Source organism: Oncorhynchus mykiss, chromosome 4 (assembly GCF_057628025.1).
Source record: "Oncorhynchus mykiss isolate SJ-2025 chromosome 4, ASM5762802v1, whole genome shotgun sequence".
Classification (NCBI taxonomy): domain Eukaryota; kingdom Metazoa; phylum Chordata; class Actinopteri; order Salmoniformes; family Salmonidae; genus Oncorhynchus; species Oncorhynchus mykiss.
The window spans coordinates 3940001-3960485 of NC_143025.1; the positions used below are offsets into that span (position 1 = coordinate 3940001).

General features: G+C 44.2%; 1 protein-coding gene across 1 annotated transcript in view; it reads left to right on the forward strand.

The window, feature by feature from the left end:
• fintrim (fish virus induced TRIM protein) overlaps positions 1-14586 on the forward strand; it is a gene marked incomplete in the record, with an annotated part of 158478 nt that extends 143892 nt beyond the window's left edge. Inside the window, 5 exon segments of the mRNA NM_001160506.1 lie at positions 11853-12012; positions 12138-12197; positions 12427-13110; positions 13888-14162; positions 14387-14586. Coding sequence (NP_001153978.1) covers positions 11853-12012; positions 12138-12197; positions 12427-12935 — 729 coding nt within the window.
• Between the last annotated feature and the right edge of the window lie 5899 nt (positions 14587-20485).

Genomic DNA, 20485 nt, shown 5'->3' on the forward strand with positions numbered 1-20485 from the left:
ATTCTGCCCTACATGCATTAGTTGGTGTATTTCTCTGGACTTGTAGAATTTTCCGACAGAATTCTGCATGTAGGGTTTCAATTGGATGTTTGTCCCACATTTTAAAATCCAGTTTATTGAGTGGCCCCCAAACCTCACTTCCATAAAGTGCTATTGGTAGGATTACACTGTCAAATATTTTAGTCCAAATTCTAATTGGGATGTTGATTTTGAATAATTTCATTTTTATTGCATACATTGCTCTGCGGGCTTTTTCTTTGAGTGCCTTCACTGCCATATTAAAGTTTCCCGATGCAGATATGGTCAGACCAAGGTAGGTGTAATTTTTTGTGTGTTCAATTAAGGTGTTGTTCAGGGTGAATTTACATTTTTGTTTCTGACATCTGTTTTTTTTTTGGAAAATCATGATTTTAGTTTTTTGGAAATTTACTGCCAGGGCCCAATTATGGCAATATTGCTCCAGAATATTAATGTTTTGTTGAAGACCTTCTTTGGTTGGTGATAGAAGTACCAAGTCATCAGCATATAGCAGGTATTTCACCTCTGTGTCAAATAGTGTGAGTCCTGGGGCTGGAGATTGGTCCAACATGTCTGCTAATTCATTGATATAAATGTTGAAAAGATTTGGACTCAAATTGCAGCCTTGTCTCACACCTCGACATTGTGAAAAAAATTCTGTTCTTTGGTTTTTGATTTTTATTGCACACTTATTTTCTGTGTACATACATTTTATTAAGTCATACACCTTACCACCAAGCCCACTTTGTAGAATTTTGTAGAATAGCCCTTCGTGCCAAATCGAATCAAATGCTTTTTTAAAGTCAATAAAGCAAGCAAAGATTTTGCCCTCTTTTTTTTGGTGGACGTGTTTATTAATTAGTGTGTGTAAGGTGTATATATGGTCAGTAGTGCGATGGTTAGGGAGAAAGCCAATTTGACATTTACTTATTACATTTTTTTCTTGAAGAAAGGTTTGAATTCTTGAATTCAAAATGCTACAGAAAATCTTTCCCAAGTTACTGTTGACGCAAATTCCCCTGTAATTATTGGGGTCTGATTTGTCTCCACTTTTGTGGATAGGGGAGATGAGCCCCTGGTTCCAGACATCAGGGAAGCAGCCAGAAGTTAAAACCATGTTGAACAATTTAAGCACAGCATTTTGCAACTCAGGTGTGCTGTTTTTCAGCATTTCATTTCTGATGTTGTCTACACCACAAGCCTTTTTTGATTTAATAGATTTTAGCTTTTCATTTAGTTCTTGTTGGGTTATTGGGTAATCTAATGGATTTTGGTTGTTTTTAATGACTGATTCCAGGATGTTCAATTTTTCTTTAATTTCTAATTGGTTCTGGTTTAAGTCTTTTTGTGGGATGTTTTTGTATAGATTATCAAAGTAAGTTTTCCAAATTCCTACATCTTGTATGGCTAATTCTTGTGGCTTTGTTGTGCTTAAATTGTTCCACATGTCCCAGAACTGATTTTGGTCAATTGCGTTTTCAATTTCATCAAGTGTCTTGTTGGTATAATTCAATTTCTTGCATTTCAGTGTTTGTTTATACTGTTTCAGAGTTTCAAAGTATTCATATCGTAGCTCTGGGTTGTTTTGCTGCTTATGTTTTTTGTTTGACATTTGTCTTAGGTGTTTTCTAATTGTTTTACATTCATTATCAAACCATTTGTCAGTAACATTTTGATTTTTGCTTCTGATGTTGCATTGCTTTGGTTTTCTCAAATTTGCTTTCGATGCTGCTTTTTGGAATATGCAGTTGATGTTTTGGGTAGCTGAATTGACACCATCTTTATTGTTTTGGTACTGTGAGTTATTGAAAAACTGTATAGAGTTCATCATTTCATTTGAGTTCAATGTTTCAATGAATGCCTCTGCACTGTTTGGAGCCCATCTGAACGATTGGTTTATGTTGTAAAGTTTATTGGGCTGTTTTTTTGAATGAATATTGCCGGTTAATTTCTTCAGAAACACGTTGATCTGACTGTGATCTGACAATGGTGTCTGTGGTCTGACAGTGAATGCACTAATGGAGGAGGGGTCAATGTCAGTGATGGCATAATCGACTACACTTGTCCCAAGAGCTGAGCAGTAAGTAAACTGACCTAAAGAGTCCCCTCTGATTCTACCATTAAGCATGTACAGGCCTAAGGCTCGACAGAGATGTACTAACTCTTTTCCATTTTTGTTCAGTATTTGGTCAGGACTGTTTCTATTATTTATAATAGGGCTACTGTACAAGGAGGGGTGTCCAAATATGTGGTGGTTACCTCCCGCATCAGTGTAGTCAGGCTCAGAACCTGTTCTTGCATTGAAATCTCCACAAAGAAGCACTTTACCCTGCGCCTGAAATGTAATGATTTCTGTCTGGAGATTGTCAAAAAACTGATCATCATAATATGATGAATCTGAAGGAGGAGCATAAGCTGCACATATGTATACATCATTGTCACAATAGATTGTACCTTTGTTAAGTTTTAGCCAAATGTGAGTGGTACCTTTTTTCATTTCATTCATTGCTAAGTCCTGCTTATGCCAAATGATGATTCCACCTGAGTCTCGGCCCCGTTTAACATTTTTATGTTTGATTGATGGTAGTAAACTTTCTCTATAGCCTGAGGGACACTGAGTATCTATGTCTCCACGACACCATGTTTCCAGTAGGATTATGATGTCCTGTCCCTTGATGTTTTTAATCAATTCTGGATTAGTTGTTTTATAACCAAAATGTGAAGAGTATAGGCCCTGGATATTCCAAGAGCTGATAGTTAATGATCTCATTTATAATAAGTGATATTCACTGGTTTGAGTAAAGTACATCGAAAAAAACAAAAAAAATAAAATACTTGTTACGGGGTGAGTGAATGAGGACCCAAAAGCGAACTAACTTAAACAGAGCTTCTTTAATAACCAAACATAGGTAGGCTCAGATAGACCGGCAGATTCCGACAGGACAGGACAAGGTTACAGCAAACATGACGATAGTCTGGCTCAGGCATGAAACACAACAAACAAGAATCCGACAAGGACAGGAACAAAAACAGAGAGAGATATAGGGGACTAATCAGAGGGAAAAAGGGAACAGGTGGGAAACGGGGTGACGAGGTAGTCAGGAGGAGACAAGGAACAGCTGGGGGAAAGCGGGGGAGAAAAGGTAACCTAATACGACCAGCAGAGGGAGACAGGGTGAAAGGAAAGGACAGAGACACAACATGACAATACATGACAGTACCCCCCCACTCACCGAGCGCCTCCTGGCGCACTCGAGGAGGAAACCTGGCGGCAACGGAGGAAATCCTCGATCAGCGCACGGTCCAGCACGTCCCGAGAAGGAACCCAACTCCTCTCCTCAGGACCGTACCCCTCCCAATCAACGAGGTACTGGTGACCACGGCCCCGAGGACGCATGTCCAAAATCCTGCGGACCCTGTAGATGGGTGCGCCCTCGACAAGGATGGGGGGGGGGGGAAAGACGAGCGGGGGCGCGAAGAACGGGCTTAATACAGGAGACATGGAAGACCGGGTGGACGCGACGAAGGTATCGCGGAAGAAGAAGTCGAACTGCGACAGGATTAATGACCCGAGAAATACGGAACGGACCAATGAACCGCGGGGTCAACTTGCGAGAAGCCGTCTTAAGGGGAAGGTTCTGAGTGGAGAGCCAAACTCTCTGACCGCGACAATATCTAGGACTCTTAGTTCTACGCTTATTAGCAGCCCTCACAGTCTGCGTCCTATAACGGCAAAGTGCAGACCTGACCCTCTTCCAGGTGCGCTCGCAACGTTGGACAAAAGCCTGAGCGGAGGGGACGCTGGACTCGGCGAACTGAGATGAGAACAGCGGAGGCTGGTACCCGAGGCTACTCTGAAAAGGAGATAGCCCGGTCGCAGACGAAGGAAGCGAGTTGTGGGCGTATTCTGCCCAGGGGAGTTGTTCTGACCAAGACGCAGGGTTGCGAAAAGAAAGACTGCGTAAGATGCGACCAATAGTCTGATTGGCCCGTTCTGCTTGACCGTTAGACTGGGGGTGAAAGCCGGAAGAGAGACTGACGGAAGCCCCAATCAAACGGCAAAACTCCCTCCAAAATTGAGACGTGAATTGCGGACCTCTGTCCGAAACGACGTCTGACGGAAGGCCATGAATTCTGAAAACATTCTCGATGATGATTTGTGCCGTCTCTTTAGCAGAAGGAAGCTTAGCAAGGGGAATGAAATGAGCCGCCTTAGAGAACCTATCGACAACCGTAAGAATAACAGTCTTCCCCGCTGACGAAGGCAGTCCGGTGACAAAATCTAAGGCGATGTGAGACCACGGTCGAGAGGGAATGGGCAGCGGCCTGAGACGGCCGGCAGGAGGGGAGTTACCGGACTTAGTCTGCGCGCAGACCGAACAAGCAGCCACGAAACGACGCGTGTCATGCTCCCGGGTGGGCCACCAAAAACGCTGGCGAATGGAAGCAAGCGTACCCCGAACGCCAGGGTGGCCGGCTAACTTGGCAGAGTGAGCCCACTGAAGAACGGCCAGACGAGTAGGAACGGGAACGAAAAGAAGGTTCCTAGGACAAGCGCGCGGCGACGGAGTGTGAGTGAGCGCTTGCTTTACCTGCCTCTCAATTCCCCAGACAGTCAACCCGACAACACGCCCCTCAGGGAGAATCCCCTCGGGGTCAGTGGAGGCTACTGAAGAACTGAAGAGACGAGATAAAGCATCAGGCTTGGTGTTCTTAGAGCCCGGACGATAAGAAATCACGAACTCGAAACGAGCGAAAAACAGCGCCCAACGCGCCTGACGCGCATTAAGTCGTTTGGCAGAACGGATGTACTCAAGGTTCCTATGGTCAGTCCAAACGACAAAAGGAACGGTCGCCCCCTCCAACCACTGTCGCCATTCGCCTAGGGCTAACCGGATGGCGAGCAGTTCGCGGTTTCCCACATCATAGTTACGTTCCGACGGGGACAGGCGATGAGAAAAATACGCGCATGGGTGGACCTTGTCGTCAGAGAGGGAGCGCTGAGAAAGAATGGCTCCCACGCCCACCTCTGACGCGTCAACCTCGACAACGAACTGTCTAGAGACGTCAGGTGTAACAAGGATAGGAGCGGATGTAAAACGATTCTTGAGGAGATCAAAAGCTCCCTGGGCGGAAACGGACCACTTAAAGCACGTCTTGACAGAAGTAAGGGCTGTGAGAGGAGCTGCCACCTGACCGAAATTACGGATGAAACGACGATAGAAGTTCGCGAAGCCGAGAAAGCGCTGCAGCTCGACGCGTGACTTAGGGGCGGGCCAATCAATGACAGCTTGGACCTTAGCGGGGTCCATCTTAATGCCTTCAGCGGAAATAACAGAACCGAGAAATGTGACGGAGGAGGCATGAAAAGTGCACTTCTCAGCCTTCACAAAAAGACAATTCTCTAAAAGGCGCTGGAGGACACGTCGAACGTGCTGAAGATGAATCTGGAGTGACGGTGAAAAAATCAGGATATCGTCAAGGTAAACGAAAACAAAGATGTTCAGCATGTCTCTCAGGACATCATTGACTAATGCCTGAAAGATAGCTGGAGCGTTAGCGAGGCCGAAAGGAAGAACCCGGTATTCAAAGTGCCCTAACGGAGTGTTAAACGTCGTCTTCCACTCGTCCCCCTCCCTGATGCGCACGAGATGGTAAGCGTTACGAAGGTCCAACTTAGTGAAAAACCTGGCTCCCTGCAGGATCTCGAAGGCTGAAGACATAAGAGGAAGCGGATAACGATTCTTAACTGTTATGTCATTCAGCCCTCGATAATCTATGCAGGGGCGCAGAGACCCGTCCTTCTTCTTGACAAAAAAAAACCCCCGCTCCGGCGGGAGAGGAGGAGGGGACTATGGTACCGGCGTCAAGAGCTACAGACAAATAATCCTCGAGAGCCTTACGTTCGGGAGCCGACAGAGAGTATAGTCTACCCCGGGGGGGAGTGGTTCCCGGAAGGAGATCAATACTACAATCATACGACCGGTGTGGAGGAAGAGAGGTGGCCCTGGACCGACTGAACACCGTGCGCAGATCGTGATATTCCTCCGGCACCCCTGTCAAATCACCAGGCTCCTCCTGTGAAGAAGAGACAGAGGAAACAGGAGGGATAGCAGACATTAAACATTTCACATGACAAGAGACGTTCCAGGAGAGGATAGAATTACTAGACCAATTAATGGAAGGATTATGACAAACTAGCCAGGGATGGCCCAAAACAACAGGTGTAAAAGGTGAACGAAAAATCAAAAAAGAAATGGTTTCGCTATGATTACCAGAAACAGTGAGGGTTAAAGGTAGCGTCTCACGCTGAATCCTGGGGAGAGGACTACCATCCAGGGCGAACAAGGCCGTGGACTCCCTTAACTGTCTGAGAGGGATGTCATGTTCCCGAGCCCAGGTCTCGTCCATAAAACAGCACTCCGCCCCAGAGTCTATTAAGGCACTGCAGGAAGCTGACGAACCGGTCCAGCGTAGATGGACCGACAAGGTAGTGCAGGATCTTGAAGGAGAGACAGGAGTAGTAGCGCTCACCAGTAGCCCTCCGCTTACTGATGAGCTCTGGCTTTTACTTGACATGAAGTGACAAAATGACCAGCAGAACCGCAATAGAGACAGAGGCGGTTGGTGATTCTCCGTTCCCTCTCCTTAGTCGAGATGCGGATACCTCCCAGCTGCATAGGCTCAGCTCCCGAGCCGGCAGAGGAAGATGGTAGTGATGCGGAGAGGGGGGCAACGGAGAACGCGAGCTCCTTTCCACAAGCTCGGTGACGAAGATCAACCCGTCGCTCAATGCGAATAGCGAGTTCAATCAAGGAATCCACGCTGGAAGGGACCTCCCGGGAGAGAATCTCATCCTTTACCTCTGCGCGGAGACCCTCCAGAAGACGAGCGAGCAAAGCCGGCTCGTTCCAGCCACTGGAGGCAGCAAGAGTGCGAAACTCAATAGAGTAGTCTGTTATGGATCGATTGCCTTGACATAGGGAAGACAGGGCCCTGGAAGCCTCCTCCCCAAAAACAGATCGATCAAAAACCCGTATCATCTCCTCCTTAAAGTCCTGATACTGGTTAGTACACTCAGCCCTTGCCTCCCAGATTGCCGTGCCCCACTCACGAGCCCGTCCAGTAAGGAGAGATATGACGTAGGCGACACGAGCAGTGCTCCTGGCGTAAGTGTTGGGCTGGAGAGAAAACACAATATCACACTGGGTGAGGAACGAGCGGCATTCAGTGGGCTCCCCAGAGTAACACGGCGGGTTATTGATTCTGGGCTCCGGAGATTCGAAAGCCCTGGAAGTGGCCGGTGGATCGAGGCGGAGATGGTGAACCTGTTCTGTGAGGTTGGAGACTTGGGTGGCCAGGGTCTCAACGGCATGTCGAGCAGCAGACAATTCCTGCTCGTGTCTGCCTAGCATCGCTCCCTGGATCTCGACGGCTGAGTGGAGAGGATCCGAAGTCGCTGGGTCCATTCTTGGTCGGATTCTTCTGTTACGGGGTGAGTGAATGAGGACCCAAAAGCGAACTAACTTAAACAGAGCTTCTTTAATAACCAAACATAGGTAGGCTCAGATAGACCGGCAGATTCCGACAGGACAGGACAAGGTTACAGCAAACATGACGATAGTCTGGCTCAGGCATGAAACACAACAAACAAGAATCCGACAAGGACAGGAACAAAAACAGAGAGAGATATAGGGGACTAATCAGAGGGAAAAAGGGAACAGGTGGGAAACGGGGTGACGAGGTAGTCAGGAGGAGACAAGGAACAGCTGGGGGAAAGCGGGGGAGAAAAGGTAACCTAATACGACCAGCAGAGGGAGACAGGGTGAAAGGAAAGGACAGAGACACAACATGACAATACATGACAATACTATATATATATATATATATATATACATATACATATACATATATATATATACATACATATATATACATATACATACACATATACATACATATATACATACACATACATATATATATACATATACATATACATACACATACACATACATACATATACATACATACACATACATATACACACATACACACATACATACATACATACACACACACGCGCACACACACACACACACACACACACACACACACACACCATTACATATAATAATTATTATAATACCGGTGTCAATACATTTAGGAATATTTGTAAACAAATTAATAAGAATGGAATAAGATTGCACTGTACTTATTTTATGTGCAATCTGCAACCCTGTGTGTTTGTGTGTGTGTGTGTGTGCGTGTGCGTGCCCGTGTGTGAATTAAAGGGACTGTCTAGCTCAGTAGTCTGCATATTAGTTGCAGTAGTTGGCGCACCTCTCCTATCTCTGATTGTTCTAGGGGTCTTCTGCCAGAGGTTACCTCAGCATATGTAGGCTGACGATCTAATTGATACATGGTGTGGACTGCATCATGTGGTCTACTTCCCTGAAGGGCAGTGTTCTGACCGACCCTGGAGTAGTGGTCAGAGCTGTGTTGTGATGGGCTGGGTCTAGTAGAGCTGTGTTGTGATGGGACAGGTCTAGTAGAGCTGTGTTGTGATGGGCCGGGTCTAGTAGAGCTGTGTTGTGATGGGCCGGGTCTAGTAGAGCTGTGTTGTGATGGGCCGGGTCTAGTAGAGCTGTGTTGTGATGGGCCGGGTCTAGTAGAGCTTTGTTGTGATGGGCCAGGTCTAGTAGAGCTGTGTTGTGATGGGCCAGGTCTAGTAGAGCTGTGTTGGGATGGGCCGGGTCTAGTAGAGCTGTGTTGTGAAGGGCCGGGTCTAGTAGAGCTGTGTTGTGATGGGCCAGGTCTAGTAGAGCTGTGCTGTGTTGGGCCTGGTCTAGTAGAGCTGTGCTGTAATAAGCCATGTCTGGCTCTTTTCTCCTCGGGATGGTGGAGGTACTGTTGTTTCAGAAGGTGGGGCGGGGGACCTTTGTTGCTGGGGTGATGGGTGTGTGGGTCCCTGCCAAGTGTTGCATCTTTTAGGTCCTTGGCAAAGGTTCTGATACTGTCCTGATCAAGATGTATATTATCATATAAGTGTTGACATGTCAGAGTGGGGTGGTGAGCCGTTCTGACGTTGAGCAGTGAGGCACAGTCCACAGTGATCTGTTGATTTATTTTGTCGATCAACTTTTCTGGGAAGTCTTTTCTTGGTAGGAGGGTGGACACAACTATATTGGTTGTTGGGAACATAGCCTGTGCCCGTTCTGCCACTCTTCTCACTGCCCCAGATACATTTTCACCTTTGGCATGAAGGTCGTTTGTGCCAGTGTGGATGATGATGTTGTCAGGGGTGTCAATCCTGGTCTGACTGAGTAGCTGCATTGCACTCTCAGTTGTAGGACACCAGAACTTATACACCTGGTGTCTAGGGAATAATCTTTCCTGGACTAAGAACTTCCCATTTGAATCAATTAGAATTGCAGTTGTGGGTGATTGTCTGGGTGGAGCAGACTGGGAGGCTGGTATTCTGACCTGGGCTGGAGCAGACTGGGAGGCTGGTAGGTTGACCTGGGCTGGAGCAGACTGAGAGGCTGGTAGGTTGACCTGGGCTGGAGCAGACTGGTAGGCTGGTGCAGTGTCATCCGGCTGTGTAGTGGAGGCCATGCTGGTCTCAGGTTCTGCTTGTGTTGTACCAAGCTGGTGGACATGTTCTCTAGATGCAGAGGACACAATGACTCTCTGCCGGTTGAGAGTGTCAATGTACCTCTCTTTTTGTTCGAGCTCCTTTCTTGTTGTGCTCAGATGGTCTCTGAGGTCATCATTTGTCTGACTCAGCTTGTCCATTCTGCTTTCTAATTTAGCTATGGATGCTCTGCTCTCCTCCCTGAACTGTTTCATCTCTTCTTTGAGTTTCTGGACAGTGTCCTCCTCTTGAAGCTTGTTCTCTCTGAGTTCTATGACCTCTGCTTCGACTAGAGAGAGGGTGTTGTGGAAACGTTGCATAGCAGGTGTTCTTATTGAAATTGTCATGTCCTTGACTCTGTCTGCTGCAGGTGAGGTAGGTAAAGGGACGTTGAGGGCTTCCTGCTGGGTCACAGAGACCATTGGGGTCTGCTTTTCTCCATCTCCCTCCTTGACTTTTTCCTCATTTTCTGAGATGATGTCAGCGTCTTCTTTTAGGGTAGCAAACCTATTCTCAAAAGCCTGGAGGCTTGAATCATTGCCTTGTATCAATACAGTTCCATTATTATATAAGTTTACTGTTTGATATGTGTTGCTCCGGTCAGCTTCTTCAAAAATGCTGATCTGACATCCTTGGCTGATGCCCCTCTTTTTTGAGAAAGGGAAATGGTTGCAAATAACCTTTTTCCATATGTTCCCTCGATTGGTATTAAAAATTAAATTTGCTCTTGTTTTGTAACTGGTAAGATCTGCAAACAGGCATTCATGGTTCTGTCCCATCAACAAGTCTCTCTCTCTCTCTCTCTCTCCAGAGGTATCAGTCTCTCTCTCTCTCTCTCTCTCTCTCTCTCTCTCTCTCTCTCCAGAGTTATCAGTCTCTCTCTCTCTCTCTCCAGAGTTATCAGTCTCTCTCTCTCTCTCCAGAGTTATCAGTCTCTCTCTCTCTCTCCAGAGTTATCAGTCTCTCTCTCTCTCTCCAGAGTTATCAGTCTCTCTCTCTCTCTCCAGAGTTATCAGTCTCTCTCTCTCTCTCCAGAGTTATCAGTCTCTCTCTCTCTCTCCAGAGTTATCAGTCTCTCTCTCTCTCTCCAGAGTTATCAGTCTCTCTCTCTCTCTCTCTCTCCAGAGGTATCAGTCTCTCTCTCTCTCTCTCTCCAGAGGTATCAGTCTCTCTCTCTCTCTCCAGAGTTATCAGTCTCTCTCTCTCGCTCCAGAGTTATCAGTCTCTCTCTCTCTCTCCAGAGTTATCAGTCTCTCTCTCTCTCTCCAGAGTTATCAGTCTCTCTCTCTCTCTCCAGAGTTATCAGTCTCTCTCTCTCTCTCCAGAGTTATCAGTCTCTCTCTCTCTCTCCAGAGTTATCAGTCTCTCTCTCTCTCTCCAGAGTTATCAGTCTCTCTCTCTCTCTCCAGAGTTATCAGTCTCTCTCTCTCTCTCCAGAGTTATCAGTCTCTCTCTCTCTCTCTCTCTCCAGAGGTATCAGTCTCTCTCTCTCTCTCTCTCCAGAGGTATCAGTCTCTCTCTCTCTCTCCAGAGTTATCAGTCTCTCTCTCTCGCTCCAGAGTTATCAGTCTCTCTCTCTCTCTCCAGAGTTATCAGTCTCTCTCTCTCTCTCCAGAGTTATCAGTCCCTCTCTCTCTCTCTCTCTCCAGAGGTATCAGTCTCTCTCCAGAGTTATCAGTCTCTCTCCAGAGTTATCAGTCTCTCTCCAGAGTTATCAGTCTCTCTCCAGAGTTATCAGTCTCTCTCCAGAGTTATCAGTCTCTCTCCAGAGTTATCAGTCTCTCTCCAGAGGTATCAGTCTCTCTCTCTCTCTCCAGAGTTATCAGTCCCTCTCTCTCTCCAGAGGTATCAGTCTCTCTCCAGAGGTATCAGTCTCTCTCCAGAGTTATCAGTCTCTCTCCAGAGTTATCAGTCTCTCTCCAGAGTTATCAGTCTCTCTCTCTCTCTCTCCAGAGTTATCAGTCCCTCTCTCTCTCTCTCCAGAGGTATCAGTCCCTCTCTCTCTCTCTCCAGAGGTATCAGTCTCTCTCCAGAGGTATCAGTCTCTCTCTCTCTCTCTCCAGAGGTATCAGTCTCTCTCCAGAGTTATCAGTCTCTCTCCAGAGTTATCAGTCTCTCTCCAGAGTTATCAGTCTCTCTCTCTCTCTCTCTCTCCAGAGTTATCAGTCTCTCTCTCTCTCTCTCTCTCTCTCTCCAGAGGTATCAGTCTCTCTCCAGTATCAGTGTATCTTCAGACTTACCCAGCATCGTTGTCCGTCCTCTTCAGTACTTTGGAGATGTGAGTAAGACTGTGTCTGAACTGAGAGAGAAACTAGAAGACTTCCTTAAAGGAGAATGGACCAAGATCTCCACTACAGGTGTGTTGAAAACAATAAGAACATCAACTTTAGACCATTGAAAGTTCCCTACTAGTCATATACATGTGGAATATGGTCTGATGATAACATTCCCTCTCTCTGTCAATGTGTTTGTGTGTCTGTAGTGAATATAGTGGATGTTGTACTGCCTCCAGAGCCCAAGACCAGAGAACAGTTGTTACAATGTGAGTCTCTTTATTGTGAAGTAACTAACAGTCTCTTTTTACTGACACTCCTAACAATCCCTCTAGAAATATATAGCAATAGTAGATCTAATCAGACTGGGTATCTATCTGACTCCTCATATTTCTCTGATTTGATCTCTGCTGTGCTCTAATCAAAGACAGGGTAGATACAGTATCTGACTTAACTTATTGTTCTGACTCCCCTCATTGGTCTCTGCTCTTCTCCCAGATTCCTGTCAGCTCACACTGGACCCAAACACAGCACACACACTCCTCTCTCTGTCTGAAGAGAACAGAAAGGTGACACGTACAGACCAAGTCCAACCATATCCTGACCATCCAGACAGATTCACCAACTACAGGCAGGTTCTGTGTAGAGAGGGTCTGTCTGGACGCTGTTACTGGGAGGTGGAGAGGACTGGTGATGTTGTTACAGCAGTCTCATATAAAGACATCAGCAGAACAGAGAGAGGAAGTGGATTTGGAAACAATAACAAGTCCTGGAGTTTATATTGCTCTAGAGGTGGTTATTGTTTCAGACACAATAATGTTGTGACTAAAGTATCAGGCCCTCAGTCCTCCAGAGTAGGAGTGTACCTGGATCACAAGGCAGGTACTCTGTCCTTCTACAGTGTCTCTGACACAATGACCCTCCTCCACAGAGTCCAGACCACATTCACTCAGCCCCTCTATCCTGGGTTTTGTCTCAATGGTACTGCTGAGCTAGTTAAACTGTAGTAGGGTCCACATAGATACTAGTCATGATGGTGTAGTCTATAGCTGAGCTGGTTAAACTGTAGTAGGGTCCACATAGATACTAGTCATGCTGGTGTAGTCTATAGCTGAGCTGGTTAAACTGTAGTAGGGTCCACATAGATACTAGTCATGCTGGTGTAGTCTATAGCTGAGCTGGTTAAACTGTAGTAGGGTCCACATAGATACTAGTCATGCTGGTGTAGTCTATAGCTGAGCTGGTTAAACTGTAGTAGGGTCCACATAGATACTAGTCATGCTGGTGTAGTCTATAGCTGAGCTGGTTAAACTGTAGTAGGGTCCACATAGATACTAGTCATGCTGGTGTAGTCTATAGCTGAGCTGGTTAAACTGTAGTAGGGTCCACATAGATACTAGTCATGCTGGTGTAGTCTATAGCTGAGCTGGTTAAACTGTAGTAGGGTCCACATAGATACTAGTCATGCTGGTGTAGTCTATAGCTGAGCTGGTTAAACTGTAGTAGGGTCCACATAGATACTAGTCATGCTGGTGTAGTCTATAGCTGAGCTGGTTAAACTGTAGTAGGGTCCACATAGATACTAGTCATGCTGGTGTAGTCTATAGCTGAGCTGGTTAAACTGTAGTAGGGTCCACATAGATACTAGTCATGCTGGTGTAGTCTATAGCTGAGCTGGTTAAACTGTAGTAGGGTCCACATAGATACTAGTCATGCTGGTGTAGTCTATAGCTGAGCTGGTTAAACTGTAGTAGGGTCCACATAGATACTAGTCATGCTGGTGTAGTCTATAGCTGAACTGGTTAAACTGTAGTAGGGTCCACATAGATACTAGTCATGCTGGTGTAGTCTATAGCTGAGCTGGTTAAACTGTAGTAGGGTCCACATAGATACTAGTCATGCTGGTGTAGTCTATAGCTGAGCTGGTTAAACTGTAGTAGGGTCCACATAGATACTAGTCATGCTGGTGTAGTCTATAGCTGAGCTGGTTAAACTGTAAACTGATTTGTTATTAATTAAAATTCAATACAATGTTTTAATCTTGTACATTTCCATGAATCATGATGTCTGGTGTTGATGTATATTGGTTGTCATTCAGAACCATTGATATGTTTTCTCAGTTGGTTCTCTGTCTCTATGTAATTCTCCTCAGTATCATTGATCAGCTTGTTGGCTCGGTCCTAATTGATGTGTTCTCTGTCACCTGGAGCTGCATGGAAAATGGTCCAGGAACTAAAGGACAATTCAGGACTAGTCAGCCCACTACAAGCTGGTATCACTTACTTTCTACTAAACTATATGGTCTGGTTTCCCAGACACAGATGAGTCCTAGTCCTGGACTAAACAGTATGTTCAATGTAGATGTCCAGGAAACCGGCCCTAAATGTGTCATCTTTCATCCTCCCATACTGCTCAGTTCAGCAACATTAAACCTGTCCAGCAGGTGGTGCTGTTGACCAAACAATAAAACCAGCAGATATCTTGACTTGCCACTCAGTATATCAGTAATGTTCAGAATAGTACTTTAATATCATTGGAGATTGATGGTCTTTTTAATCCACTATCCAGAGTCAGGAACAGATGAAGTTAGGTCTGCTACTGTTCAGTGATTAAATATGATTTATGGTGATGGGAAATAATAAAAAACACTCAACTTCATCTAGTAATAGTTTTCCTTTGTTATTTATTCCAAGGTGTGTCTTTAACTTGTAAATGTATTGTGTGGAGGTGAGCTAGTGGTGTGGCTGATAGAATAGAATGAAAAGGGAGGAGGGGAGGAAGAGGGGAGGAGTGAAGGGCTGTTCAAGAAACCAGATGAGGAAGAGGAAGATGTTCAGGGGAATTACTGTCTCTGTTCCAAATGGTTCCCTATTCCCTACGTAGTGCACTACGGTGCTTCTGACCAGGTCTAAAGTAGTGTTCTACGTAGGGAATAGGGTGTAGATTTATTACAATATCATTCTTTAGTGTTTGATACAACAATATATTAGATCTCCACCCCCCACTTCCTGTCTGTCATCCCCCAGTTCTGTTAAGACTTCCTCTCATTGAACTGGGCCTCATTCTAAATGCTCACTTTGTATTGATAGTCCATACTGGTCTTTACTATGGTTCTACATACAGTACCTGTATTGATAGTCCATACTGGTCTTCACTATGGTTCTACATACAGTACCTGTATTGATAGTCCATACTGGTCTTTACTATGGTTCTACATACAGTATCTGTATTGATAGTCCATACTGGTCTTTACTATGGTTCTACATACAGTACCTGTATTGATAGTCCATACTGGTCTTTACTATGGTTCTACATACAGTACCTGTATTGATAGTCCATACTGGTCTTTACTATTGTTCTACATACAGTATCTGTATTGATAGTCCATACTGGTCTTTACTATGGTTCTACATACAGTACCTGTATTGATAGTCCATACTGGTCTTTACTATGGTTCTACATACAGTACCTGTATTGATAGTCAATACTGGTCTTTACTATGGTTCTACATACAGTATATGTATTGATAGTCCATACTGGTCTTTACTATGGTTCTACATACAGTACCTGTATTGATAGTCCATACTGGTCTTTACTATGGTTCTACATACAGTACCTGTATTGATAGTCCATACTGGTCTTTACTATGGTTCTACATACAGTATCTGTATTGATAGTCCATACTGGTCTTTACTATGGTTCTACATACAGTATCTGTATTGATAGTCCATACTGGTCTTTACTATGGTTCTACATACAGTATCTGTATTGATAGTCCATACTGGTCTTTACTATGGTTCTACATACAGTACCTGTATTGATAGTCCATACTGGTCTTTACTATGGTTCTACATACAGTATCTGTATTGATAGTCCATACTGGTCTTTACTATGGTTCTCCATATGGTACCTGTATTGATAGTCAATACTGGTCTTTACTATGGTTCTACATACAGTATCTGTATTGATAGTCCATACTGGTCTTTACTATGGTTCTACATACAGTACCTGTATTGATAGTCCATACTGGTCTTTACTATGGTTCTACATACAGTATCTGTATTGATAGTCAATACTGGTCTTTACTATGGTTCTACATACAGTATATGTATTGATAGTCCATACTGGTCTTTACTATGGTTCTACATACAGTATCTGTATTGATAGTCCATACTGGGCTTTACTATGGTTCTACATACAGTACCTGTATTGATAGTCCATACTGGTCTTTACTATGGTTCTACATACAGTATCTGTACCTGGAGGGTTTCTACTCACATATTCCTTCATCTCCACAACTTTATCTGATTCTCTCCCACTTCCCTTCATGGATTTAAAGGAAATGACTGGTTTATGTGAACTCCCTCTACCCCATGTCAACACCAATCCAATGCTTTTACATTTGTGAGGAGTAGAGAAGGAATGCTCCACTTCAGGAGGAAGGAGAGATTATTGGGACTCCCCCATGGAGTGATGATAGAGGGATGTGAAAGAGGAGAGAGGTAATGGTTGTACTCCCCCATGGAGTGATGATAGAGGGATGTGAAAGAGAGAGAGGTAATGGTTGTACTCCCCCATGGAGTGATGATAGAGGGATGAGAAAGAGGAGAGAGGTAATGGTTGTACTCCCCCATGGAGTGATGATAGAGAGATGTGAAAGAGGAGAGAGCTAATGGTTGTACTCCCCCATGGAGTGATGATAGAGGGATGTGAAAGAGGAGAGAGGTAATGGTTGTACTCCCCCATGGAGTGATGATAGAGGGATGTGAAAGAGGAGAGAGGTAATGGTTGTACTCCCCCATGGAGTGATGATAGAGGGATGTGAAAGAGGAGAGAGGTAACGGTTGGAATCCCCCATGGAGTGATGATAGAGGGATGTGAAAGAGGAGAGAGGTAATAGTTGTACTCCCCCATGGAGTGATGATAGAGGGATGTGAAAGAGGAGAGAGGTCATGGTTGGACTGGACTTATTTATTCCCTCATTACTGACTTATTCTGTTTCAATAACATAATTACAAAACACAAACTAATTACATTCAATTAATTATTATTGTATTAAAGTAAATCTGTATTAAAATTCACCATAAAATGTCCAGTTCATTCCATAGCTTAACATGAGTAATGCTCCCTCCCTCCTATAAGAGTCATTGATGTGTTGGATGAGATGGGACCTGGGGATATTTGTTGGATCCGTCACAGCAAGGGGCAGTAAATCCCTATGGACCTGAAAGGGACTGCAGTGTGTTCCAGTCTCCAGCAGGGGACAATAAAACCCTATGGGCCTGTAAGGGACTACAGTGTGCTCCAGTCTCCAGCAGGGGGCAGTAAATCCCTATGGACCTGAAAGGGACTGCAGTGTGCTCCAGTCTCCAGCAGGGGGCAGTAAAACCCTATGGACCTGAAAGGGACTGCAGTGTGCTCCAGTCTCCAGCAGGGGGCAGTAAAACCATATGGACCTGAAAGGGACTGCAGTGTGCTCCAGTCTCCAGCAGGGGGCAGTAAAACCATATGGACCTGAAAGGGACTGCAGTGTGCTCCAGTCTCCAACTGGACATGATTCATAACGTGATTCAAAAACATGTTAAATCAAAAATAAACTAATTTGAATAAACTAAACATGATAATTGTAAATCCACTGTCCTTACTCTCATCATTAAATGTATTAATTATAAACCAAACATAATTGTAAATCCACTGTCTTTACTCTCATCATTAAATGTATTAATTATAAACCAAACATGATAATTGTAAATCCACTGTCTTTACTCTCATCACGTATGTTTTATTCAGTCCTATTCTCCATAACCACCACAATGTTCAGGAACTAACTGAAAACATGTCCACCTCATTTTAGGTTTAGTAACCCCTTTGCTAATTCCTCGTTACCCCTCCACCCCTTTCCTACATTCTAGAAATCTATTTCAGAGTAAAACCCACATCAAACGTAAATCTATTTCAGAATAAAACCACATCAAATGTAAATCTATATCAGAGTAAAATCACATCTAATTTAAATCAATTTCGGAATCAAACCACATACAACATCTCATGAAATCAAAAAATAACCAAAGGCTTTCTGAGTTAACAAGGAGTGTTTGGCCATATAATTTAAATGTTTTCCCTTTAGAATCCCTTCCCCTGGCATTTCACCAGATTCTTCATTCTTCATCCCAAAATAAGTTTTCCTGTGATCCCTGGCCTCTACTAAAACGTTGGGTAAGAAGTGATATCATACAACATCCTTGACATAGAATCTGTAACCTCTATGAACCACTATCAATCGAACCGAGGAAATACACCAATATGTGACATTTCCTCTCCTGCTGCTCTCAAAAGGATTTGTTGTTGCTCTTTTGAAAAAGATGCAAACGCATGTATAGCGGCATTTCCTTAGAATGCAGCAGGTTCCAGTCCCACTTTACACTCCCTTCTCCAATGACCAAATAGCCCCACCCCTAAAACAGGACTCTGTCTCCCTACGCTGTGATGTCTTTACACTCCCTTCTCCAATGACCAAATAGCCCCACCCCTAAAACAGGACTCTGTCTCCCTACGCTGTGATGTCTTTACACTCCCTTCTCCAATGACCAAATAGCCCCACCCCTAAAACAGGACTCTGTCTCCCTACGCTGTGATGTCTTTACACTCCCCTTTCCAATGACCAAATAGCCCCACCCCTAAAACAGGACTCTGTCTCCCTACGCTGTGATGTCTTTACACTCCCTTCTCCAATGACCAAATAGCCCCACCCCTAAAACAGGACTCTGTCTCCCTACGCTGTGATGTCTTTACACTACCCTTCTCCAATGACCAAATAGCCCCACCCCTAAAACAGGACTCTGTCTCCCTACGCTGTGATGTCTTTACATTACATTTCTGACTTTCCTACGTCTGTGAAGTGAGCGGATTATATTCTCAAACATTTTGCTCTATTTTATCCACAGCCCCCACAATTGTCATTTTGATCATAGGTTTCAAACCTGCCATCAAAGCCGAAATACAAATTATATCAATGTCCTCACATACCCAGTCTCTTTGTAGCTAAGTACATCTATTAATTATATCAATGTCCTCACATACCCAGTCTTTTTGTAGCTAAGTACATATATTAATTATATCAATGTCCTCACATACCCAGTCTTTTTGTAGCTAAGTACATCTATTAATTATATCAATGTCTTCACATACCCAGTCTTTTTGTAGCTAAGTACATCTATTAATTATATCAATGTCCTCACATACCCAGTCTCTTTGTAGCTGAGTTCATCTATTAATTATATCAATGTCCTCACATACCCAGTCTCTTTGTAGCTGAGTTCATCTATTAATTATATCAATGTCCTCACATAGCCAGTCTCTTTGTAGCTAAGTACATCTATTAATTATATCAATGTCCTCACATACCCAGTCTCTTTGTAGCTGAGTTCATCTATTAATTATATCAATGTCCTCACATACCCAGTCTCTTTGTAGCTAAGTACATCCATTAATTCCCCATATTCCAGAAGAATTGGTAGAAAGCTCTCGTGCTTCTTTCAGCGACTCCATGGCTTTATTAAAATCCTCCATCTTACAGGGAGAAACGGGGTCGTTATTATTCCCAAACCTTTCCCTTCTTTAAATAATACACACCTTCTATTAACTATTTTCCAAGGCAGCGCTACCCACTTCCCCGGATAATAATTAATTGGTCACAACACTTAATACCTTGTATTAGAAACTAAACTATAAAGCTTGTAGATGTATTAGTGGAGAATATGGATGACTTAATGTCTTATTCCAGTATTGCACCTTAAATATCACTATTATTAATAACCCATGTTACCAAATCATTCACACTTGTCTTCCTGTTTCCACATAATCTTTCATAACAGTTCAACTTTTCTGGGTTCCTTCCTGCACATTGCTCAGTCTCCCCTGTCCTTTCCAGGTCCTTTTCTTTTACCTGAGAGGCCACAGAGGGAGTCTCCTTATCATCTTCCACCTTTGTTTCTCTCTTTATTTCCACCACTCTGGACACCAGGAGGTTTTACCCACTGGTACATGGTGGAGGTTTTACCCACTGGTGCATGGTGGAGGTTCTGCCAACCATTCCACCTTCTTCCTGTCGGACTTTTCATTCTTTCTTCAACATTCCTCCAGTTTTCTTTATACTTTCCAACAATCCTTCTGCATTGAACATGTTTAGCACCTCGTGTTCTCTTTTATTGATCCTTTTCTTTCCTGTGTCACTTGTTTTATGTGTTTTTATTCGAGTTTCCATTTCCTCACATACTGAGACATCAAATGTTCCCTCCTCTGACCATTTAGTGCCCATTTTCCTGCTGCGTTTTCCCATTTCTAAACATTTCTATTAGTTCTTCCTTACATAGGGGACGCCTGGCGCCCAGAATTTATTCTGCTGTTTTACTCATTTTTGCAGCCTGTATTTGTGGTCTTCCTACCATCAGTCTCAGTTGTATTCCTTTTCCTGTGTTAGGTCTGCTAGTTACTAGTATTGTCTTTAATATTAGTCTACTGACAGGTTATATTTTTATTATTGCTGCTCTTTCATTTA